General features: G+C 52.3%; 1 protein-coding gene across 1 annotated transcript; it reads right to left on the bottom strand.

The window, feature by feature from the left end:
- Positions 1-7432: 7432 nt before the first annotated feature.
- Positions 7433-21938, bottom strand: DUSP4 (dual specificity phosphatase 4). Its single transcript, XM_044225549.1, has 4 exons — positions 21104-21938; positions 11752-11897; positions 10460-10679; positions 7433-9846 (listed from the first exon to the last, which is right to left on the bottom strand). The coding sequence occupies exons 1-4, from the start codon at positions 21534-21536 to the stop codon at positions 9461-9463; spliced, it is 1185 nt and encodes a 394-aa protein (XP_044081484.1). The 5' UTR covers positions 21537-21938; the 3' UTR covers positions 7433-9460.
- Between the last annotated feature and the right edge of the window lie 327 nt (positions 21939-22265).

Below are 22265 nucleotides of genomic sequence, written 5' to 3' on the forward strand. Positions count from 1 at the left end.
TGGCAGCTTTACCCACAACTGCACAAACTCAGAAGCAACCAAGATGTCCTTCAGCAGGTAGAGAAAAAAGCTGCAACACAGGCAGACAATGGGATGTTTTTCAGCTCTAAAAAGACGTGAGCTACCAAGCCATGAATGACACGGAGGAAGCTTGAATGCCCACTGCTAGAGGGATCAATCCGAAAAGGCTACACACGGTGTGATTCCACCTCGATGACATTCTGGGAAAGGCAAAACTGTGGAGACGGTGGAAAGGTCCACGAATGCCAGGAGTCAGGTGGGAAGAGAGGGGGAAAGAGGTGGGGCACAAGCTTTTTGAGAGCAATGAACACACTAGGATGTTGTGCTGTAGACGCGCGTCACAGTTCGATTGTCCAAACCCGCACAACGATCAGCACCCAGGAGTGAACCCGAGTGTCAACTTTGGACTTGGGGTGTTGAAGGTGCATCAACACAGCTTCACCCACGAACAAATGTGCCCCTCTGGTGGGGGCCACTGACAATGGGGGAGGCCACATGGGTGGGGACAGAGTGTATAGGGCAGATATCAGTACTTTCCAGTTTTGCTGTAAGTCTGAAACTGTTAAAGATTCAGTCTATTTCTAAAAGAGAGAAGTGAGGATAGAAATGTGTTCTAGCAAAGGGTAGATGATCGATAGATAGGTAATAGATGGATAGACTTTCTCTTTTAATAGAGATAGGAAACCTAGAGAGGAAACCTAGAGAGTTAATTTTGACCTAACTCCTTTGACTTCAAAGAGGTGATTAGTGTGTAAACATATACGAAAGAATCCTTGTATTTTCAGTTAGTTTGAAACTGGGGAGAACAAACAGGAAAAGCAGAAAATTCTGTTTCCTCTGCTTTGGACTCGGAGCTGGATTTTATAGACCAGTGCTCCAAAGCTGAGACCTAGGGGTATTATGAGGAAAAGGGAACAGTAAGCCAGATGAACTCTTCTCCTCTGGGCTCACCAGTGTATTACAGTAAAATACAAGTGACAGCCCTTCTTGGTGGTGAGGACCTGGCCACAGGGCGAGCGGCTTTGTTCTCTGTCTAAATAGTCTTTAAAGTAAGGCAGAATAAAAAATTTTTAATTAAAAATAACATAAAGTCGGGCAGGATAGTATATACCCAAAAGAACTGAAAGCAGGAACTCAAAATAGGTATTTGTTTAAAAACAAAACAAAACAAAACAAAAAACACTATTATAAGCAAAGACAAAAGACAACGGGAAATGTTTGGAATTTGTACTATGGACAAGGGGCTAATCTCTTCCATACAGAAGAGAGTTCCTGAAAATCTGTAAGATAAAAAAAGACAATCAGTTATGAACACACAGTTCATCGAAAAAAATACAAATGGTTCTTGAATACATAAAAGTGTTCTAGCTCAGAAGAAAAGAAATGCAAATAAACATAGTAAATTAATGCAACTTACCTATCAGATTAACCCAGGAAGGTTTATGACAAAGTGAGTACTTGGGTAAAAAAGCAGTGTGGGGGGAGGGAAATTACATAAATATGAACACCACATCCATTTCCATCAGACATACCACATTCTCTAACCCAAGGACAACAAAGCTATAACTGTCACATAGAATAGTTAAAAAACTAAAACCTAGCCACTTGGAAGTTTAAAACCCTCTTCTATATCATTCTTGAGCTAAAGAAGAAATAAAAAGTGAAATTATATACTATTTAAAAATAATTCATCGATACTCTATTACAAAATACTATGCAGCCATTAAAAAGGGTGAAGGAGGGGCATCTGGGTGGCTCAGTGGGTTAGGGCATCTGCCTTCAACTCAGATTATGATCCCAGGGTTCTGGGATCGAGCCCCGCTTCGGGCTCTCTGCTTAGCGGGGACCCTGCTTCCTCCTCTCTCTCTGCCTGCCTCTCTGCCTACTTGTGATCTCTCTCTCTCAAATAAAATTTTTTTTTAAAAGGGTGAAAGAGACCAGTGTATACAGACATGGGACAGTTCCAGAGCGTGCTGTTAGGGGATAAGGCAGGCTATGTGTGGATTAACACGTCTACGCAGCACCCCCTGGGGCAGGAGGGTCTGACTGAGCAAAGACACGTACTCTCTCATCTATTGCTTTATGCCTTTGCACCTCTGAAGAGAGGAATGTGATTCCTTAGTTTCTGCGGTCTGGCCTGGTGCCATCCCTGACCTGGGGCGACAAGAGGAAATGTCTGGCTGATCACGTTGAGGGCAGGGCAGGGGTAACAAGGAAGAACAAGAGAAAAAATTCTGCTAACAGTATTGGGCTGTCAAACATACATGTATACAGCACAGAAACGCAAGTCTCAAAGTAAGGATACGGCTCGTTTTGGTTATGGAAAGTTCAAGTGGGATGCAGGGCTGGGATATGGAGGAGGAACATTCCATTTTTACCCTTAAGTATTTGTGTTCTTTGAAATTTGGGTCAGTGAGCACATTGTGAACAGCATTATTGAACAGCATTATTGGGCTATAATTTATGTGCCATAAAGTTTACCCATTTTAAGTGTGTAATTCAGTGATCTTAGGTAAGTTGACTAAATTGAAGGGTTGTACGACCACCACTGAAGTAGTGGCACAAAGTCAACTTGGAACTCTGATGGGAGACACCTGGAGCTTCAAGGCCAAGTTCAGTGGGAAGCCTCGACGCCTTGAAGGAACCAAATCCCTGGGTTATTGTTCTGAAGAGGTTCAGCTCCCTGCTTTCAAAAGAGATCCGAGCACTGTATCCAGAAGACTCCCTATTCTGAGTGCCGGTAGCCACGAGGTTCTCGGGACCGGGATGGCCCCTTTGCTAATAATTCCTGCGAGATAAAGCTCACACAGAGACACCTGGATCCCATGGGCTGGACAAAACCTTTAGGGAACAGACAGTTATGAAATCCCCAATCTCAAGGCTAACAAGACTTCTCTCTAGAGACCTCTCCTCAAAGACACATGTTGGAGAAACTGATCCTTTTCACCTGTTTCTAATTCCTTTCTATGCCTCTACCTGCCCATCTACCCTCTCACCAACAAACTTCTCTCCCCGGGAGAGGACACGCATCCCACTGGTCAGAACTCAGGACATCCATTGGACCACATTCCCCCCTCCCCGGGTGAGGTTGCTATGCCTCTAGGTTAACATGGTTTTCTTGTTCTTTCTCCTGTCACAAAGTCCTTCCCTTCCCTTCTCTACCAGCAACTAGGAAGGTAACTTAGTGGGGGGCTGGCTCTATTTAGCTTAGCCCTTTTGGGTTCACGGAGTAAGTTGTTGGTCTAAGCTGGGTTGTCCGACTCAGGTCTCGTCTAAGAGCCTATTGCCGGGAGGCAGCAACTCTGTGCCCATCTGATGATGTCACTAATACCATTCTTGGATGAAAATCCAGGCCAAGCCTCCCCATCCTCCCCTTGCTCAAGAGAAGCAGGGGAACGAGTTTTAGCAAGGGTTCATGGGAACGTGTCTCTTGCCCAGAGAGCCCCGGAGCTACCCAGTCTGCCTGCCTTAGCTGTGTGACCATTTCAGTAGCTCTGAATTCTGCTGGTGGAGAACTCAGCACACATTCTCTCTAGCCAGCTGTCCTCAGTATCAGGCCCTCGGCTGATCTCTGTGCCCCTCACTGTGTAGCAGGGAGGATGGCTTGGGTGGCCACCAATGTAAAAACGTGAAGAATCTTGTGGAGATGGGGGTCCTGAAATCAGGGGCTATTTACCTCAAACCTTCCTCCTACCTCTGTTCCCTCCTTGGATGGTGCTTTTACAGCTTTCTGCTTTCTAGTATTTCTTTATCTAAGACTAGGTGTACCTTGTGATGTTCTCTGGATCAGATGGAGCCATTGATAGCGTACAATGTGGTTGAAAGCTGTTTCGGTCCTTGGAGATCTTAGATGAAAAATGTCTCTCAGTTAAGAGTGAAACTTGACGTTCTCGCGTTTTCTTGAGCCTGAGAGGCTTGACCCTGGCTTCAACCAGTCTCGTAGAGAGGAAGCGACATTGTGACTTCTGAAACCAGATCACAAAAACGGGTGTTGGCTTGAAAGCATCCCGCCGGAGCTCAGATCTGTCTTGAGAGAAACCAGACAGCTCCAGAGGGAGCGTGTGTGTCAAGGCTCCAGGAGACAGTCACAACTGAGCTCAGCGGGAAGCCACGGACGGCCCATCACTTGAGTGTGCCCTTTTGGAAGCCCAGCCTAACTGCCTTCAGGAGACAGCATGACAAGCCGTCACTGACTGTGACCGCCTGAGACACCAAGGGGCAACTGCTCAGCAGAGCCTTTCCCAAGTTTCTAATCTACAAATTTGTGAGCAAAATAAAGTGGTTATTGGTTTACACAACGAAGTTCTTGGGTAAACTGTAGTAGTCATGGTGGCCATACTTGAAAACTTCGGTCTGGAAGTTGAATGGGAAGGGAATGGAAGACAGAGCTGTATCAGGCATTCCTGAACTAGCTATAAATCAGAAATTGCCTGTGGGTCTATAGGGCCTCTGACTCTGTATGTTCTAAGCGGGCCCAAGAATCTCTACTTTGTAAATAATTTCCCACAGTACAAAAGGATGTAAACCCCATCCCTCCACCTACGGAGTCTCTCCCATCTGTTACTTTACCATTTTTCCTGCCTATTTCTGCCTATTTCTCCAGGTGAAATCAAGATCATTTAGCCATGTTCCTCACAACCCCCGTTGGTGTTTTCAGATCACTTCAAATGTAGTTTAATCTTAAAGACATTAAAGACATAGTATCTTTTCAGTATTAATACTGATATCATTAGATATTAATAGTATCATTAATGATACTCTATCATTAAGGACATAGTATCTTTTCAGTATTAAGTCTGTTTATCTGAGAGCATAGTACATCCTTTGCTTTTCTCAAGTGTTCATAAATGTTCCTTGATAAGGCTTTACAGTGTCCACCATCTGGGTCTTGCCTATCTCTGGTAAAGTTTACTGTAGACTCTTTATCTTTAAATTATATTGTACATGGGATCTACTACTTCCACCTTATTTTTGTTTTTTGTTTTGTTCTGTTTTGTCTTTTTGCCTAAGAAAGTTACTGAATTTTTCCTATTAATGTTACAGTCAAGCACTCACCGACTTCTCCCTGATGGTCGTTCAATGGATTCTCTTGTGTTCTTCTGACACGTTTTATCTGCAAACAATTTGGCTTCCCAACTTTCCAAATCGTTTACCTCATTTTTTCCATGGGCTGATCACACTGGCTAGTTCTTCCAGAAGGTTAAATTAACAGTGATCCAGGGGGGATGCATGTTTACGGATGTTTTCAGTTTACAGTTTGGGAAATCCACAGAGCAGCACTGAGGGGCCCCTGACGTGCATCCATGTATAGTTTCAACCTGGACTTGAAAATATTGCTAATTTCCATGATCCTGATGAAATATGAAGTCACTAAATTTTCTAAGGGTCTGTGTGTGTGAGCCAGGCATGACCCCTCGTTATCGGTTGGGTGGGGGTCCCAGCAGGGGTAACACCATACTATAGCCCTAATCACCTTGTGGTTAGGCTGTTTGATTGGCTTCTCCCTCCAAAGAGCCATCCTTGTCACTCCATCCTGTGCCTGGACCAAAGTAGGTCCGATGAGGGACACTCCCTGTCTCTTATTGTCCAATTAATTCTTTCTTCCCCCAGGACGCTCTTCCCGGAGAAACCAGATTCTTAGAGATGCAGGTGAGCCTGTCTTCGGGTGGTGTTCAGGGAGCAAGAACAGGGCCACTGGTTTTTCTAGCCACCATCTTACCGTCACCGTCATGAAGGACACAGGATCATCCAACACCCCAGACCTCCTTTTGCTCCTTTCCAAGCCATCACAGCAGTGCCGTTTCCAAGGAAAGGATAAACCAGGCCAGACATGGTTGAAAATGTATTTATTTTTCTTCAAATGATCTTTGTCAGGCAATAAATAAAAAGACATGTCGACTCTTCTAAAAAACGAAACCAAACAAAAAATAATCCCCTAAGCTATATACATCCTACAGAAGTACAAGCATTATCAAATGTAGAAATGACATCACTCTGAAAGACGGGGCTATTTACAAAAGTTACAAGTATTGCATCGCTCTGTCTTGAAGAAGCCTCTCCCTCATCTGACTCCTGAGCTCTGAGGACAGGCAGGGTGCTCCTGGGGGACAAGGGCATCTTCAAGAATAAGCCCCATTATCTTCCTTGCTAGACAAGGAGCAACCCCAACATCCAGACACTGTATTCAGGTTCCTAACAATGCTCCACGCATCAGCTGCCATTCAAGGTCACCTGCTCCTTGAGCTCCTGAGAGAAACGATCTTGTTCCTCTGCCGGGCTGGGATGGGCAGAAGGAACCTGCAAGCCAGTGACAACCCCCTAGCTGTGGTTTTTGAAACCAGTGAGTTCTGTGTCATTAAGAACCCCCCTCCAGCAGCACCTTGCCCTCCAGAGAGCAAGACGGTTTTTCCCACCTTGGCTACACATGGAAAGCACCAGGGGAGCTTTGGAACGTACGGATGCCTGGGTTCCAGCTCCAGAAATCCTGGTTTCGTTGCCCTGGGATAGCCTGGTAGCAAGGTTTTCAAAAGTCCCCAGTTAACGCCAATGGACAGCCAAGGTGAACCACTGCTTTAATACACAGGCTTGGCGGCCAACTCCCATCCGAATTGACCATCCTACCTCCCTTCTACCCACTTTTCCAGACTCTTAGAATTTCTCTCATGGCTTCTCAACCTCGTTGAATACTCTGGAATCCGGCTGGGACGAGCACCTGGCCAAACGGCCTCAGGAGGAAAAGACAAAAACTGCGAGTGCTCAGGCACCATTCACGGCGGCTTCAGCCTAATACTTCTCCACGGCAAAGTCAAGTCCATTACCCTCAGTGCTCCACAAACATCCCTGGGTCCCACAGAATTCCAGGAGGGAGCCGACCGCGTCCCTTGGTCTCTAGAGAAGATCCAAGGTAGCCAACGGCACCGCTGACAGGATCAGGGCAAGTGGCAACGTTTTCCGGCCGTTACAGGACTTTGGCATCACCAGAAAAGATTCCATGGGGGAGATGCCGGTTGAAATCCACCTGGCCGTTCATTCGAGCTGACCCGGTAGTGGTGTCTTCATTACAGAGTTATTTCGAGTCATCAAAGAGGCTTCTTGATGGCATAATTTTGACCCTCCAAAAAAAAAATCCCCTCTTACGATCAAGCTAATTTCCTATTTTATCTCTGAGAGTTCTGGGACTCAGCCTGTTACCAAGTACAAAGAAAATGGCTTTAGAAATAGCAGTTTGACAAGGTGACAGAAAACTTGAATTGGAAAGTGGGGGAAACATGTCTGGGGCTGGTCCTGAGCTCCGACCGTCCGCGTGGTTGGAATCCAGTCTGGGAAAGCACGACAAGCAACTGTACACTTGTTTTGTAGAAAGGGAGTCTGTTCCAGGCTGGCTGTCCTCCCCCTGCCACAGGCCCCCCCCCCCGCCCCCCAGGTCTGTCTGCTGTTGGAACCCAGAGCTCTTGCAGCTGCAGAACTGCTCGACCTCACTCATCACAAAACACAGAGCAACTTCTAGGAATCAAGAAAAAAGTGGGAACGGCCAATCGCGCCATCTCTAAATAGGTCCATGGCCCGGGAACCTCAACCCCTCACCTCTCCCCTACCTATTCAGCCAAGCAGCTCCCAGGGATGGAGGGGGCCTCTGGCTTTTCTAAAAACAGGAAGCGGGAAGTCCGGCCTCACCCAAAGACAGGGCTTGACAAAGGCAGGATGAGTGATGCCAACACAGGTTCATGTTTATGGAAGGAAATGCAAGGAACCTGGTCCTGTCTGGAATGCCAGGGTGAGAAAGGGCATTCCAACGCAATTCTGACATCGAGGCTTGAAGTTATTTATGGATGAGCAAGAATGTTCATTTAGATCTAGACTCACAAGGGGCTAAAAAAAAAAAAAAAAGCCACCAAAAAACAAAACAAAACAAAAAACACCAAAAACAAAAAAAGAAACCCCAAAACAAACATGCTCTCATTTCTAGACAAGTCTGCAAATACCTCTAGGCGGCACTCTGTAACAACACTGTTCCACACTACCACAAATGAAGTGACATGTAGCTTCCCTCCTCCCTCCCCCCAATCCCAGTCCGCACCAAACATCCTTCTCCCTCCAAGAGCCTTATCTCCATTTGGAAAGGCCCCTTAAAACAGCATTAACCCAAGAAGGATCCCAAAATGGGAGCAAGGCTCAAGGTGCCCAGGAAAGCAGCCCAGCAGCCAGCTCCCAAAAAGGGTCTAGCCAGCTTCTCACTCACACCGTCTTCCATTCAAGACGGGAAACATGGTATCCAAAACCCTCTTCTTCTTCAAGGAAGGGCCTTGAAAAATATTCAGCTACACCAGGAATTTCAAGAAGGCAAGAACTGCTGTACTTCCCTCTAACATTACAAATACCGAAGTGTGCAGAAGACAAGACGGTGCTTCCAATTGCCAGAGGATTCCCGTCCGGTTCATCTCCAGTTAGCTGCTTGCCCCAAGGGCCTCACTCCATGGAGGACAATCTCAGCTGCCCCGAATTTTCCAGAAGCACCTTTTACCACACAGCACTTAATCCAGGGCATAGGCGAGCTTTCCCGCAGGTCTGGGAGAAGAGGCTCCCATCACCAAATTAAATCACGGATCTCAAGAAAAAGTCGTGTCACTGGGACCAAGAGCCGCTTTCGTGTCCCGTGCCTGGGAACCAGCTTCAAAGAAGTCAGAAAGCAGGTCCTTCCTTTTTTCCTCCTGCCACCCCACTCTGCCTGCTTCTCAGTGGCAACCAGTGCCCACTGACCCTCCCGCTACCTGGTCTGTACCTGGGAGATACCGTCCGGCTCCTAACTGCCTTGACGGGGGCAGGACATAAATACATCCCAAGTTCACCATCATCCCTAGGCTCCTTGCACTTACATATTCTGAGGAACTTCTTAATAAATACTTTTATTTATTATTAAGCATCATTATCCACCTGTTGGTGACTTCACAAGGAAAATCATCTCCTGGAAGATGTCTTTAAAAAACAGAACCGCAACCAAAACCCGTTACAAGAACAAAAGAGAAGGAAGCACACAGAACCAGGCACTTCTGGCAAACTTGTTTTCTTTTTGTCCCCTTCCCACCCCCGCGCCCCCTCCCCACCCTCAATAAAACCGGGTGGGCACGTTTTGCCAGGATCTGTGGGTTTCATAACTTCAAGCCTTACTGCTTAAAAAAATGAGGTAAGAAATTCCTATCTGAAAAGTAACACGGACGCACAAACCAGACCGAGGTCCTCCCTGCCCGCGGAGGCAGCCGTTATTGCTCTAGGCTGGAGTGTGTTGTGGGCTCGTAAGGTGGATTCGAAGTCCTTATTGCCATTCTAGCTGGCGCCGCAGGAGGGCACGCGGGGAGCCTGGCGGCCGGGCTCTCGCGCCAACAGTCCCCGCCAGCCCCGCGGAGAGCCGGCGGCGGGGGTCGGGTCGGGGCTCCCCGCGGCCCTAGCAGCTGGGGGAGGTGGTGATGGGGCTGTGCAGGTAGGGCAGGCTGCTGGGGGCCGCGTGCACGCCCACCGACACCGGGAAGCTGAAGACGAACTGCGACGTGGGCGTGGGGGTGGCCTTGCCCCGCTCCCGCAAGGGCCCCGAGGGGCTGGCGGCCTCCACGGCGCACGACGTGGCCAGCACCTGCGACTCGAACTGCAGCAGCTGCCCCATGAAGCTGAAGTTGGGCGAGATGATGCTCCGCCGCTGCTTGACGAACTCGAAGGCCTCCTCCAGCCGCACCCGCTTCTTCATCATCAGGTAGGCCAGGCAGATGGTGGCCGAGCGCGAGATGCCCGCCTGGCAGTGCACCAGCACGCGGCCGCGGCAGTCCTTCACCGCATCTGGGGCAGAGAGCGCGGCGCCGTCAGGGCCCTGCGCGCGCCCGCCCGGGGGTCGCCTGACGGCAGGTGCGCGCAGGTGCGGGCTGGCCCCGCTGGGCGGGGGGGGGGGGGAGGGGCGTCTGAGGAGTATTAGGGGAGGGGCACTCCCGTTCGAGGAGTAACAGTCCTAAATTCTCCTTAGAGAAGCCCACTGCAAGGGACTCGAGGATTCCTGTTTTTGAGACTTCATCAAACAAATGCACTAAGCTTAGGAAAAAACCCGGGTTCAAGCTGGTGAAATCCCAAGGTACCTCAAGGATTTCCATTTCTAGAAACAAAAACAATGACCCCCATTCTCTCTTTGTCTTCCTCCCCAATCCCCAAAGCCTTATCATCTAGACATTAGGAGATGGCCAAGGAAGAAGTTGTTGGCTAGGCTAAGAGCAGAGGAGTGGGCATCTGTCTTCCTATTCTCCTCCCCGAACACGGCATCCAGGGGGCCGGCCTGACTTAGAGGCAGAGGGGAAATCGGTATGCCCTGGAGACAGCGCTGCCTGAGTCCCTCCTTCAGCAGGGAGGACTCCTGGCTCCCTCCCAGCCTCCCGCCTGGGCGTGCACCCCAGCGCCGACCTACCGATGTACTCGATGGCCTCCATGAACCAGGAGCTGATGTCTGCCTTGTGGTTGTCTTCCACCGGGATGCACTTGTACTGGTAGTGTCCTTCAAAGTGGTTCGGGCAGTCAGAGGAGACATTCAGCAGGGCCGTGATCCCCAGGGCGTCCAACATGTCCCTCCGGGCAGCGTGGTAGGCACTGCCGAGGTAGAGGAAGGGAAGGATCTCCACAGGACCCCCCTGCACCAGAAAGGGGAAGCAAAGGCCCCCCGGGCATGGTGAGTAGAAGGCAGTCAGGAGGAGGAGGACGGGGACCGGGAGAGGGAGCCTGTCCGAGGCGGGCTTTCACAAGCCCTGGGGAGAACGCCAGGGGACGCAGCGCCCCCAGCCTTCCCCTTACACCTGCTGGGGCTCCCAGCAAATGACAGAACCAAGGGACTTCTCTAGCCTTTCCACCTGGCTCTGCCGTGAGCTGAGAAGCCGGGATGGTAAAGCCTGGTGGGCCCCACACGCCGGTTCCAGTCACCGCCTCTGCCTGGATACGAGACGCCATGCTGGCCTTGCCACACCGTTGGCGACATTCATCTACACCTACTAATGGCCAGACTATCTGGTGTGTGATGTGGGGACCTCTTGGGTCGGATACATCTCCGGGCAGCACACCAAAAACAGGTGTTACCAGCCTCACAGACAAAAGGGGGGACCTTAGCAGTATGAGGTAACATCAGCTTAAATTCGTGACATTTTCTGAGTCACATCAACTCAAAAGATCTGGGATCTGGGAGCAGAGTTGCTGGACCCCATAAATTCACCCCCGTCCATCTAAACCGAAGGCCTAGAAGGAGTCGGCTCATAAGGAATATGGCAGCTTAAGCTGGTTTCCTTAGGGGAGGAGAGCCGACCATTTATGTCCACTTGGCATTTACAGTGGGCTATACACTGTGGTGGTGGGGGGGAGCTGGCTCAGTTCCTGGGGCGGCGCTTTCAAAGAGGCACAGTGCTCTCTCGGCTTCTCTGTAGCAGGTCCTACACTTCTGATTTCAGCAATCCTCACCCGCCTGCACGTAACTTCAGAGCTAAGTCGGAAACTTACATCTTTGTCTTTTTCCGAGCGAGGCTAAGAAGAGGGAAGGGGAAGAATTCCCAGGAACAAATGCACCCTCCCTAACACCCACCCCAGCACTTGGGGTTCACTACCTTCTCCCCAAACGGAGGCCCTGCATCCCCAACCCCTAAAAAAGTCGCAACCTGGAAACAAGCCCCCTTGCCCCCAAGTTGCCTCTCCCTGGCGGGCTCTGGGCCCCGAGTCTACCTGGTCGTGCAGCGGGGTTCCGCAGGAGCTGCAGCCCACGTCCAAGGATTCCGCGGTGCTGGGGGGCACAGCAGGTGGGAGGGTTGCCAGGGCCTTGGTTTTGGAACAGAATTCTGGGTACTCGGAGGAAAACCTCTCATAGCCACCTGTGAAAGAGAAACATGTTCTGCTTAATAGGGTCACTAAGCCAGCAGAAAACCAGCAAGTACTTGAATTCTACCCCTAGACCGAGAAGGGCTCGGAAGCTGGGGCCGGCTGGATCTACACTGGCCACCAGGTGGCGCTGTGGGCCCAGAGATAATGGCTATGGAGCCTACAGAGAGTCCCCTTTGGTCCGGCTTCATCCTGAAGGCTGGAAGGAAAGTTTTAGGAACAAGACTTAGATTCGAGATGCAGATGCAGAAAGGAGGATGTGCGGGGGAGCATGCCAGAAGGGACCTTCCACAGCAGCTCCTTAGGGTGATGACACAGCACGAAAGACAGGATGGCCACTGTGGGTTTCCATGAACACGGAGGTGCCGAGCCCTGGGACCTACCATCATGTCTGTCATCCCCCAACTCCAGCTCCTCCTTTGGAGAGGTTCTCGAATGTGGGAGAGAAGGAAAAAAAAAAAAATTACCCTGGCACCAGCCCCTCTGGATCTCAGCAACAGAACAGATGCCAATCGCCCAGCCACACGAACAGCTGTTCCATCAACAAGGGGCCAAAATAAGAGGAAACGGGCTTAAATATAAATCCCTCTTGCTACATGCAGGTTTGGGGCAAGGCAGGATTTCCTGCCCTGAGAGCTGCTAAGCTCTGGAATGGTTATCTGTGGGATCGTCTTCCGGGGAAGGGACGTCTTTTAAGCAAAAAGAGATAAAGGGCCAATTTCTCTGCAATAGTGTTAGGGGCCAGCAGAAGAGCACGGGCTGGCCGCGGGTGGGCAGAGATGTAGGTAGGCAGAGGGGCAGCGAGACACCAGGAGGAGACAAACGCCTGACCAGGATCTGATTCACTTGGGAGCTATGGGACATGGCTTGATGAGCAACTCAGCGTCTACTGTCCGCGTTTGGCCCTGTCCGTATTTTTTATTTTGCAGTTTCTGGAGGACCCACGCTGGATCATAAGTCAATTCAGTAGGGCCTGCACGTTGTGGAACAACCCGACCCGTTCACCCAACAGTCACATAGGTAACAGCTAAACGTCTGGGTGTAAGCAGTGAGGGGCCCGTGTGCCCTGGAACCATTCGTAGGAACCTTCCAACAGGCAGACATGTGACGGTGAGTCAATGACTTGCCCAAATCCCACTCCCCCGCCCCCAGAAAACACTGCTTTGCGGAGGCAGGGAAACGGTTCTTCACTGCATCGTGAGGCTTCCAGAAACACAGTAGGCATTTTTTCCTCTGAGCCCCAGTCTCCTGCATTCCCCCTCCATGCCCTCCCTTGGGATAGAAACGGCTGCCTCCCTGGTCACCCGCCTGGCTGCTGCTGAGTCACAATGACCAGCCTCCCCGGATGGAAAACCCGCTCGAGGGGCCAGGACTGGCAGTATCAGGCATGTCGGTGGCCCTCCTGGGCATCTCAGCTCAGGAGCACCCCTCCTACCCGTCAGCACCCCGTTTTCCTGATAAGGCTACAAACCCAGCTGTCCCAAATGCAGAGAAGAGAGGATGGGGGAAGAGGCAGCAAATGTCTTTAGCTGCGGCCCCAACACAGGACTCGGGAAACTTCTTCCAGTCTCCCCCCTTGCAAGGATGGAAAGAGAATTCGATCAGTTAACAAACCACTGGTGAACACTCATATACAAAGACATAACTTGTTACTCCAGACAATTCTATAGGATTTGAAAATTTTTAAATAAACAACTCTCTGTGTTTATAGTACAATAATTTGAGCTATCCAAATACATTTGTTTTTTTTTTTTTCAAAGTAATGTAAGGCCTGGGCAGTGCCCTCCATAAGCTCATCACCTAGACAGAGAGACTAGCAGTGCCCACCGGCAAGTGATCAGCGGAGTCCAGGGGGCCAAGGGCCAGGCGGCAAGGTCACAGAGGTCCTAGGACCACCCCACCCGTCCCAGGGGCAGGAGAAGTGGGAGAGGCCTCAGAATGATTGACACAATGTTTTTCCCATGGCTGAGTAGGTATGAGCAGGGAACCACGCGGATTCTCCTTCAGACTCACAGGTCTGGGTTGCATCCCAACCCAAGAAATCATCAGCTGTGCAGCCTGGGGCTGTCATGCAACCTCTCTGAGTCTCTCCCTCATCTGTAAAATGTGATGAACCGTCGGGGCCCGGCGGCGTCCCTCGAAGACCACTTGGGACAGCCAGTGCTCTGCGCCTGGCCTCGGGGAGACGCACAATGAAGGCTTCCTTTTTTGGCACCAAAGAGGGAACCCAGCATTACTGGCGACTTCCCAGACTTTGGACAGCCTTCTTCTCCTAGGCTTTACCGGTTTTTTCCCATTCACAGCCCTGAGATCTGGTCATCGGACAGTAGAAGGACAGGCACTGCACTGTCCAGGACCCTTCCCCATCGGGGACGTCCACTGGCTCTGGGTGGCTCCTCAGAGCAGCAAAGGACAGAGGACTCCCGGGCCATGATGGGCAGGGGGCAGGCAGGCAACTGGGCAGGACAGAGGTCACGTGACCTGGGGGCCAGATCAGGCTTGAGGGGGGTCATTTGTCATCTGCGCACCCCCACCCCCAGACCTCTCCTAACAGTACAGAGAGCGTGGGAGAAGACAGCATTAGAATGGGGCAGAAACATCACGACTGAAATCAGTTCGCTCTGTCAGATCTTTAAAGAACAGGCAGAAAGGAACCGAGTGAGAAAGCAGATTAGCTCAAGGGACTGGACATCCCAGGGCAGGGGCAGCAATGAGAGGGTTTTTCCCTCCTGAGCTCTTGCTAGCTTTGGAGGATCCATTACAAGGAGCAGCACCAAAGGAGGTCCTTTTTGCAGGCCGATGAGCTGCACTGGTCCAGGACCAGTCCTATGAGTAGAACACACTATGATAGGCAGGCAGGGTGCTGGGGCAGAAGCCTGTGAGTTAGGAAACCACTCACGCCTGCACCCCACAAGAGTATCCGTCCTCTATGGCCATCATTACCATGTTAGTAAAAATGATAGTCACTGTTTAGGGGAAAGGCTTACTCTGTGCCAGTCTCTTCCCAAACATGGGTCCAACTATCAGCCCTTGAGGTGACTGGCCCTGATGTCACAGAAAAGAAAAGTGCAGTTCAGGGAGACCCCCAAGTAAGGGGAGGAACAACGTTCAGCCCATTGGTCTCGAAGCCATCTGCTAGTCTGGCCGTCAGAAGCCCACCCTGCTGTGTCCCCGTCTCTGCCTTCCTGGTGGTCCTTCTCTTGGGGGAGCCACAGACTGCTGGTTTTTCACCCTGTTGAAGACACAGAATTTTCAGGCAAAACCAGAAAGGATCTGAACAGGACACTCCTGACACTTCACCAAACTCTGCTTCTTGCCAGGGCTTTTCAAACTACAGGCTGTCACTTAGAAGTCATGATCAGTACATTTTATTTAATGCGATATAAAAGAACAGAAACCTCTAGAATGCATTCCATTTAAAGGGGGATTTTACAGAACTCTGGTTTCAGGTGTGTCTGTATCCCTACAGGGTCATGATGGCAGGATTTCAGACCATATCATCTTTAAGTGCCAGATTTTATTTACTTACTTGACAGAGAGAGAGAGAGCACAAGTAGGCAGAGAGGCAGGCAGAGGGAGAGGGAGCAGCAGTCTCTCTGCTGAGCAGGGAGCCGGATGCAGGGCTCGATCCCAGGACCCTGAGATCATGACCTGACCCGAAGGCAGCCACTCAACCGAGTGAGCCACCCAGGCACCCCGAAGTACCAATACTCTTGTGATCTTAAATATCACAAACTTTATTTGTAAACTATGAACTGACAGCAGGTGCCTCCGAAATCTGCTTTTCGAGCTTCTGGATACAATCGTATGAGACATACACCAATGACTTTCCACCTGTTCCGTCTGTGTCCAACAGAAGGTAATTCTCTAACAAATACTCTGAGTAATTTTGACCCATTTTTCCCGTGTTCTTAATAACAGACTTTAAAGTCTTAAAGCTCTCATTTTCTCATCTAAATTTTGAAACTTGAGGGGCTAAAGGAAAGAAAAGGAATATAATTCCTCCCCACCCCATCCCCAATGAACTTTGCTGAGGAATAACTACCTCCATAGCTCAATTCCACACTCTTTTTCTCACACTCACACAGTAGCACAACTGTCACAGTTTACTGCAAAGAACGGCCCACTGGCCACACGTCCATGCAGGGCTAGGACATCAAAGTGTCTAGAAAAGGCAGGTTGATGTAGTGCTGATCATATCACCACAGCAGGATCTCTAGTGGGGTCTGCGTGGGGAAAGCCAGCCATTTGGTGATGACAGTGGTCATGGATCTTAATACGGCTGTCACTCTCTCCATTACCTTCTCAATACAGTGTCACCCGTTCAGAGACAAGGCTCCCAGACAGACAAGGGTTTGGTCTCCTGGGACATTTTATCGATACAAGGCAGCTGATGCCCAGCGAGAAAGTCTGGGGTCCTCTGGCTTTGATAACTTCCCTTGATGTGGGGGTTAACTCCGTAATCACCTGTGTAAATCCTGAGCAGTGCTGAACGTTTAAGTGAGCTGCTCAGGCTGGGACCCCGGGCACAGATCCGTGGTCCTGCTCCAGCTGGCTGACAATGACACATTGGAGCTAGGTCTGGGTTGCGGTCCCTCCCAGAACTTCTGGGCTATCGGCTCTGTCCAGCAAGCGGGCTTCCGCTGCCTTCCGTCGGAGAGTGAACTCTTCTTCCTGTCAGACTGCCGTGGTCAGGCAGCAACTGCCTCCCAGCTAGGAAACTGGCTATCTGGTTTCAGATGTTCTGATTTTTTTTAAAGGAATTTCTTGGCTCCTTAAGAAGGCCACTCTGGGGGCGCCTGGGTGGCTCAGTTGGTGAAGCATCTACCTTGGCTCAGGTCATGATCCTGGGGTCCTGGGATCGAGCCCCACATCGGGCTCCCTGCTCAACAACTAGTCTGCTTCTCCCTCTGCCTCTCCCCAGCCCATCCGCTCTCTCTGTCTCAAATAAATAAATAAAATCTTAAAAAAAAAAAAAAAGGCCACCCTCCCTCCTTCCTGTACAGCCCACCTCTCCTATGAGCCTCGAAGACAAGCCCAAGGGAGCTGTGATGGGCTTAGTAAGGATCGAATTTTCACTTTCAATTTGTACCTACACCTCATCTTTAGTTACTTTTGTTCGTTGGAAGCATCCAGTTCAAATGATGCAAAAAAAGTGAGATTGCTTCATTCGTTGTCATTCTTTGACTGCAGTAGAAGTTAGACTATAAGGTCTACCATTTTGTGTAATTCCGATGGCCTCAAGCCTTGGCTGTCATGGCCACTGTGTCCTGTTTCTAGGAAGAAAAGCTAATCCACTTCTCTTTGGGTGGAGTAGGTGGGCAAACTCATACCCCCTCATCCCTGGGGTGTTGCTGTTTAATGCCACTGACCTGGGGGAGTAGGATGGGCTGGGAAGCTGGGGACCGAGAGAGACAAGACAGGCACAGAGTGAGATCAGGGCGGCTGGCTGAGCAATCCCCACTCCATCACTGGCCTTGCTGGCTGCTTCCTTTGGAAAGTGTCGTGGCACCATCTGTATGGTCAGGCCCTAGGACTAAAGCATATTTGAGTCCCAACCTGGAGGAAGAAGCTGGACTATCTAGTTGATCGTCCTTTCTCAAAACATACCAGGACAACTTTAAAATCAGAACTCAAATAAAAACAGACAGAAGTCATGAGCTGTGGTAAATTTTAGACAGGAGAAAAGTAAAATAGTGTTTTTATATCTAAAATCTGCGTGAGACTGACTTACTGGAGAAGTAGGAGAGGCCAAGAATGCCCTCTATTAGGGTAAGAAAATGCTCTTTGTCTTTCTCTAATGGCCGGGGTTCTTTATAACCCCAATCTGAGGATTTACGAAAGAAAGAGAAAAGGACTTCAAAGGAGATGTGTATTGTAAGAAACATCTCAAAAACTGAAATTTCTGAACGTTCCCTAAAAATGCCTTACAGGATTTTAAATAAAGGAACCTTAGAGGAGAAAGAAAGAAAGAAAGAAAGAAAGAAAGGGAGAGGTTTAGGTCAATGAGAATCTTGTACTAGCAAAAAGACCAGAAAATGTAATGATTTAGGTGATGGCTCTTAGCAAAACTTGGATACTATTAGGAAATGGAAAGAGTAACATTTACTCTTAACTGTGAATTCTTGCATGTGGTGAGTGGCAGAAAGAGAGAACTGAGATTTTGAAAGACAGTTATTTAGTTAGTTACTCAGTTACTCGGAGGATTAGAGAGCCTTTGGCTGGGAAGGACAATGTAACTTCTGAAAATATTCTACTGCGTTCCTGTCCCTGCAGGTTGTTAGAGACCAACACTTGGGTCTTCGGGTCTTCCGCTGGCTTAACGTCTGCCCGCTTTTGCTCCATATTCATGAAATGAAACCTACACAGAGTCCCATTACGTGAAAATTAAAATGAGCAACTCCAGTGGAAACCAAACCAGCCAAGCCCTGAACCATTGGGGCATCTACTAAAGATAATCTAAAGGGCTTTATGTCCCCCCTTCCCCAGTGCTTCCCTTTAGTTCCCTGCCCAGGGACTGCTCTCCTATAAACGTACATTTTCTCCACCATAACTTAGGAGCCCTGCTTTCCTCTCCTAGCCCTGTGGGAGCAGGAGCTTCCTGGGTCCTTCTAACCTCAGTGGGGATGCCATTTTGCTTAGAGGACCAAGAAGAGGAAGAGGAATGGTGTTGAGACTTCCTCTCCTTAGCACATATAGGAGAAGCAGCCAGAAATACCCCTGTTAACCTGTTAGGCAGACATTCTGCCATCCCTAGGGATCTAGCCCGATTCCACCACCACCACCCACCCCTCCGAATTATAGGAGGCTGCTCCCAAAGGCTCCTTTCCTTAGAAGACACAGTGAAACCTTTCCTGGCTCCTCCCCGGGCCTGTTCCTGCAGACGCACTGTTTCTACCTGCTGCCCAGGCCCAGACGCTCGAGAATATGGACTTGGAAAAGCCTGGTACGAAGCCCTCCCTGACACACACCAGGTCAGACCACAGGAAGCAGTGCAAGCCTCTGGAGGAAAGAGCCCATAGAAGACTTCTTTTCCTTTGGCCAGGGACCTCGGCAACAGCCAGGGGGCTGTCATTTTACCCGGAGGCTCCTGCCTTACGAGGGGACTGTCATTGTAGCCAGAGGCTCCTGTCTCACCCCGAACCTGAGCCTGAGCCTCGCGCCCAGCGGCAAGTGCGCGGGCCGGCTGTCCGAACGGATCTGGCTCTGGGTTCTCCCCGTTCGACCAGGGAGGAGCCGGAGAAGGAAACGTTAAATATATGCCTTCCCTCCCCAGGTCTTGGGTGTCCTCGCGCCCGTTAGTCCAGGGGCCCAAGTCCCCGAGCTGCTGCTCCGGGGCGATCCCCTCCGGATTTCTTCCAGGAAGAAAAACAAAACAAAACGCACCCAGACTCCACGTGGGTCTGCACGACCTCCAGAAGGGCCCTGGCTTCAGAGGCCCGCGAAGGAAGGCGCAGGCTTGGGCTCTAAATCATGGGGGAGAGTCCAGGGCAGCGCGGCACGGAGAACACCCCGGCCAGTCCGTGCCACTCGAGGTGCCCATCGCCCCCGGGGAAATTTCTCTCCCCGTTGCCACGAACGCCCGCAGCGGGTAGGGGAAGGCGGGCGTGCTCCGCAGCCTCGCCGCCCACACCCGCGCGGGAGGAAGCTGGACGTGCGTCCGCCGGGGGCTCCCGGGCACTGCTCGGCCACCAGGCAGGCGAGGCCCTCGGGTCCCAGGCGCCCGGCCTTCCGGTGCAACCCCTTCCCGGCACTTTCTCTTAAAACGCTTTGGGGAGAAGAGAGGAAGATTAGGCTCCCTCGGAGGTGCAAAAGGCAGCCCTCGCGGAAACAGAAAAATCAGCAAAATCGCCTTAGTAGTTCAACCGAAGGTCAACAGCAGCATTTCCCCAGCAGCTGACAGGTCAAATGGCCAGGAAACAACTGCCGAGAACAAAGCCCCCCGCTGTTCGGTAGGGGCAAACCCGGCTCGCCAGCACTGAGCGGGGTTGTTGTGCTTTTTGGAAAGGGCGGCGGGGACAGGTTTCCGCCCCTCCTCCCGCCACCACCTCCCTTCCTCTCGGGTGAGCAGGTCCGGAGGGAAAAGGAAAGGAGGGAGGAGGCGAAGGGCGCCTGCAGAGAAAGGAGCGGCTCTTTGAAGGCCTGGGTCTGAAACGCCTCACGGGTTCGGAGGCAGTGACCGGACGCCGGCGAAAGAATGCGCGGAATGCGGCGGTGGGAGGCAGGGGCGCAGCGCGGCGGGGGCGCCCCTACCCACACCGGGTCCTGCCCGCTCCCCCTCGCGCGGGGACAGCCAAGGGCCGCGGCTCGAGCAGGCGGGGCAGGTGCGGTCGGCGCACCGTCCCTCCGATCACTTAGCCCGCGGTCCTTTGGGGGTTTCCGACTTCCCAATTTGACAAGAACTCCCGTCCCCGAGGAGTTGCGCCACGGTCCGCTTAAAGCAAGCACGCGCAGCCAACAGATGGTCGAGAAGCGGCTCTGAACAAAAGGTCGTACCTCTCCGCAGCCTCCGTTGAGGGGCACCGTCCCATCTCGCGTTCCCCGAATACACAGTCCTCCCGCCCCCCGCTCCCGGAGCTGGGGTCGAGCCCGAGGCGGGAGAAGTTGGCCACCTTCCAGGCGGAGCTCGGAGTTGGGCAGCAGGGAACGAGACGCAGATAGCTCCGCACAATGTCCGCAACCCGATCCGCCTTTCTGCATTCACGGAGCCGTTCCCGCTTCGGCGCTCACCCTTCACCCTCTTCCCCACCTCTCGGGTTCTCGGGACTCGGCGCAGGGCCCGGGCGCGCCAAGACAACAGGCCTGACCTGGTCCCGCCCGCACAGTGGCACTGGGAGCACACCCCCCCACACACACATACACTCCCGGACTCTGGGTGGGCAACGCAATGGGGTCCCTTCGCCTAAGAGGCCTGACGGTCAGGGAGTGTAAATAAATGCAGAATCTCCGAAGACTCCCGACGCGGCAGGTGACAGAGGAAACGCACCCTTGCAGTCTCTGGGGACTTCAGGCGCTCGCACTTGCACACAAACGCACAAAAACCTTGCAAACCCATGCACACCAGCGCGCACAAAGGAGTGCGCGGGGATCCTCACGGCCACGAATCCCTCCGGGCACTTCTTCCCCGGCCCACTAAGACGCAGGCCGCCCAGTCCCGCTGAATCTCCCCTCCGGCTCGCGCCCCGGCGCCCGAGTTTACCTTTGAGCAGGCAGATGTCGGTGCGCTCGGCGTTGCGGCGCAGCGCCTGCACGACCAGCGACACGGTGCTGTCTTCGCGGAGGCTCTCGGCGCGCGGGCTGCGCTCGTCGTAGACGATGACCGCCGAGTAGAGGCCGGAGCGCAGGCGGGCGCGCACCTCTTCCTCGGCGGGCAGAATCTGCTCCAGACTCACGGAGCCCTTAGCCCGCCGCCGCACGATGGTGTTGCAGCGCACGTTGACCGAGCCTCGGATGTAGCCCGCGCTGTGCGCCAGGAACGGTCTGCAGTCCAGCAGCAGGCACTTGCCGCCGCTCAGCAGCCCCAGGGCGCCGTGGCCGCCGCTGCCGCCCGCGCCGCCGCCGTTCTCTTCCCTGTTCATCAGCCTTTTGAGCACGCTGCAGTCCATCTCCCGCAGCTCCTCCACCGTCACCATGGTCGCCGGGCACGCGAGGAGGCAAAGGACCCCTGGGCCAGCCGGGCTGCAGGAAGGGGCAAGCGGGGGCTAAGGAAAGCGCGTGCCGAAGTGGCCGCAAACTTGGCCCCCACAGCCTCCCACGGGCTGACCTCTTCTCCCCGGCCCCCTTGCTCCCGCCGTCTCGCGGTTACATAGCAGTCCGAGCGGCCTCGGGCGCCAGGCAGCACCGCGCGCGGTGCCGAGGGGGAGGCGGCGGCGGAGCGGAGTGTGTTTACGGGAGAGGACCGCGGGCTCCCTTCTGCTGTTGCCTCTATTGTATTTTGCCGGTTGTGCTGCTCCCGCCGTAGCCGCCGCCGGCGCTGCGGATCCGGCCGCCGCTCCCCACCAGCAGCCGGAGCTCCGCGCACTGCCCTAGCCAGAGTTTCCTCTTTGGCTTATAGATGTATTAAGGCTCTTCTGCTCTCCCCCGGGAGGGGGCAGATTCATTACTACCTCCCGAGGCCCCGCCTCCTGCCATCCCGGGCCTCGCGCCCTCCCCCCGCCCTCCCGCGCCGGCTCCCCGCCCCGTCCCGGCTCCCTCCGCCCCGCCCGCCCCTCCTCCGCCCCCTCCCCGCGCGTGAATGGAGTGAGGGCCGCTGGCGCCCAGTCATGGGAACGCGACGTCACAAAGAGCGGAGTAAACAGGGCGCTCGGCGCTCGCCGTCAGGCCCATTCATAAAACCGAGACCTAGAGGAAGAGGGAGGCGG

Source organism: Neovison vison, chromosome 11 (genome assembly GCF_020171115.1).
Source record: "Neovison vison isolate M4711 chromosome 11, ASM_NN_V1, whole genome shotgun sequence".
In the NCBI taxonomy this organism is placed as follows: domain Eukaryota; kingdom Metazoa; phylum Chordata; class Mammalia; order Carnivora; family Mustelidae; genus Neogale; species Neogale vison.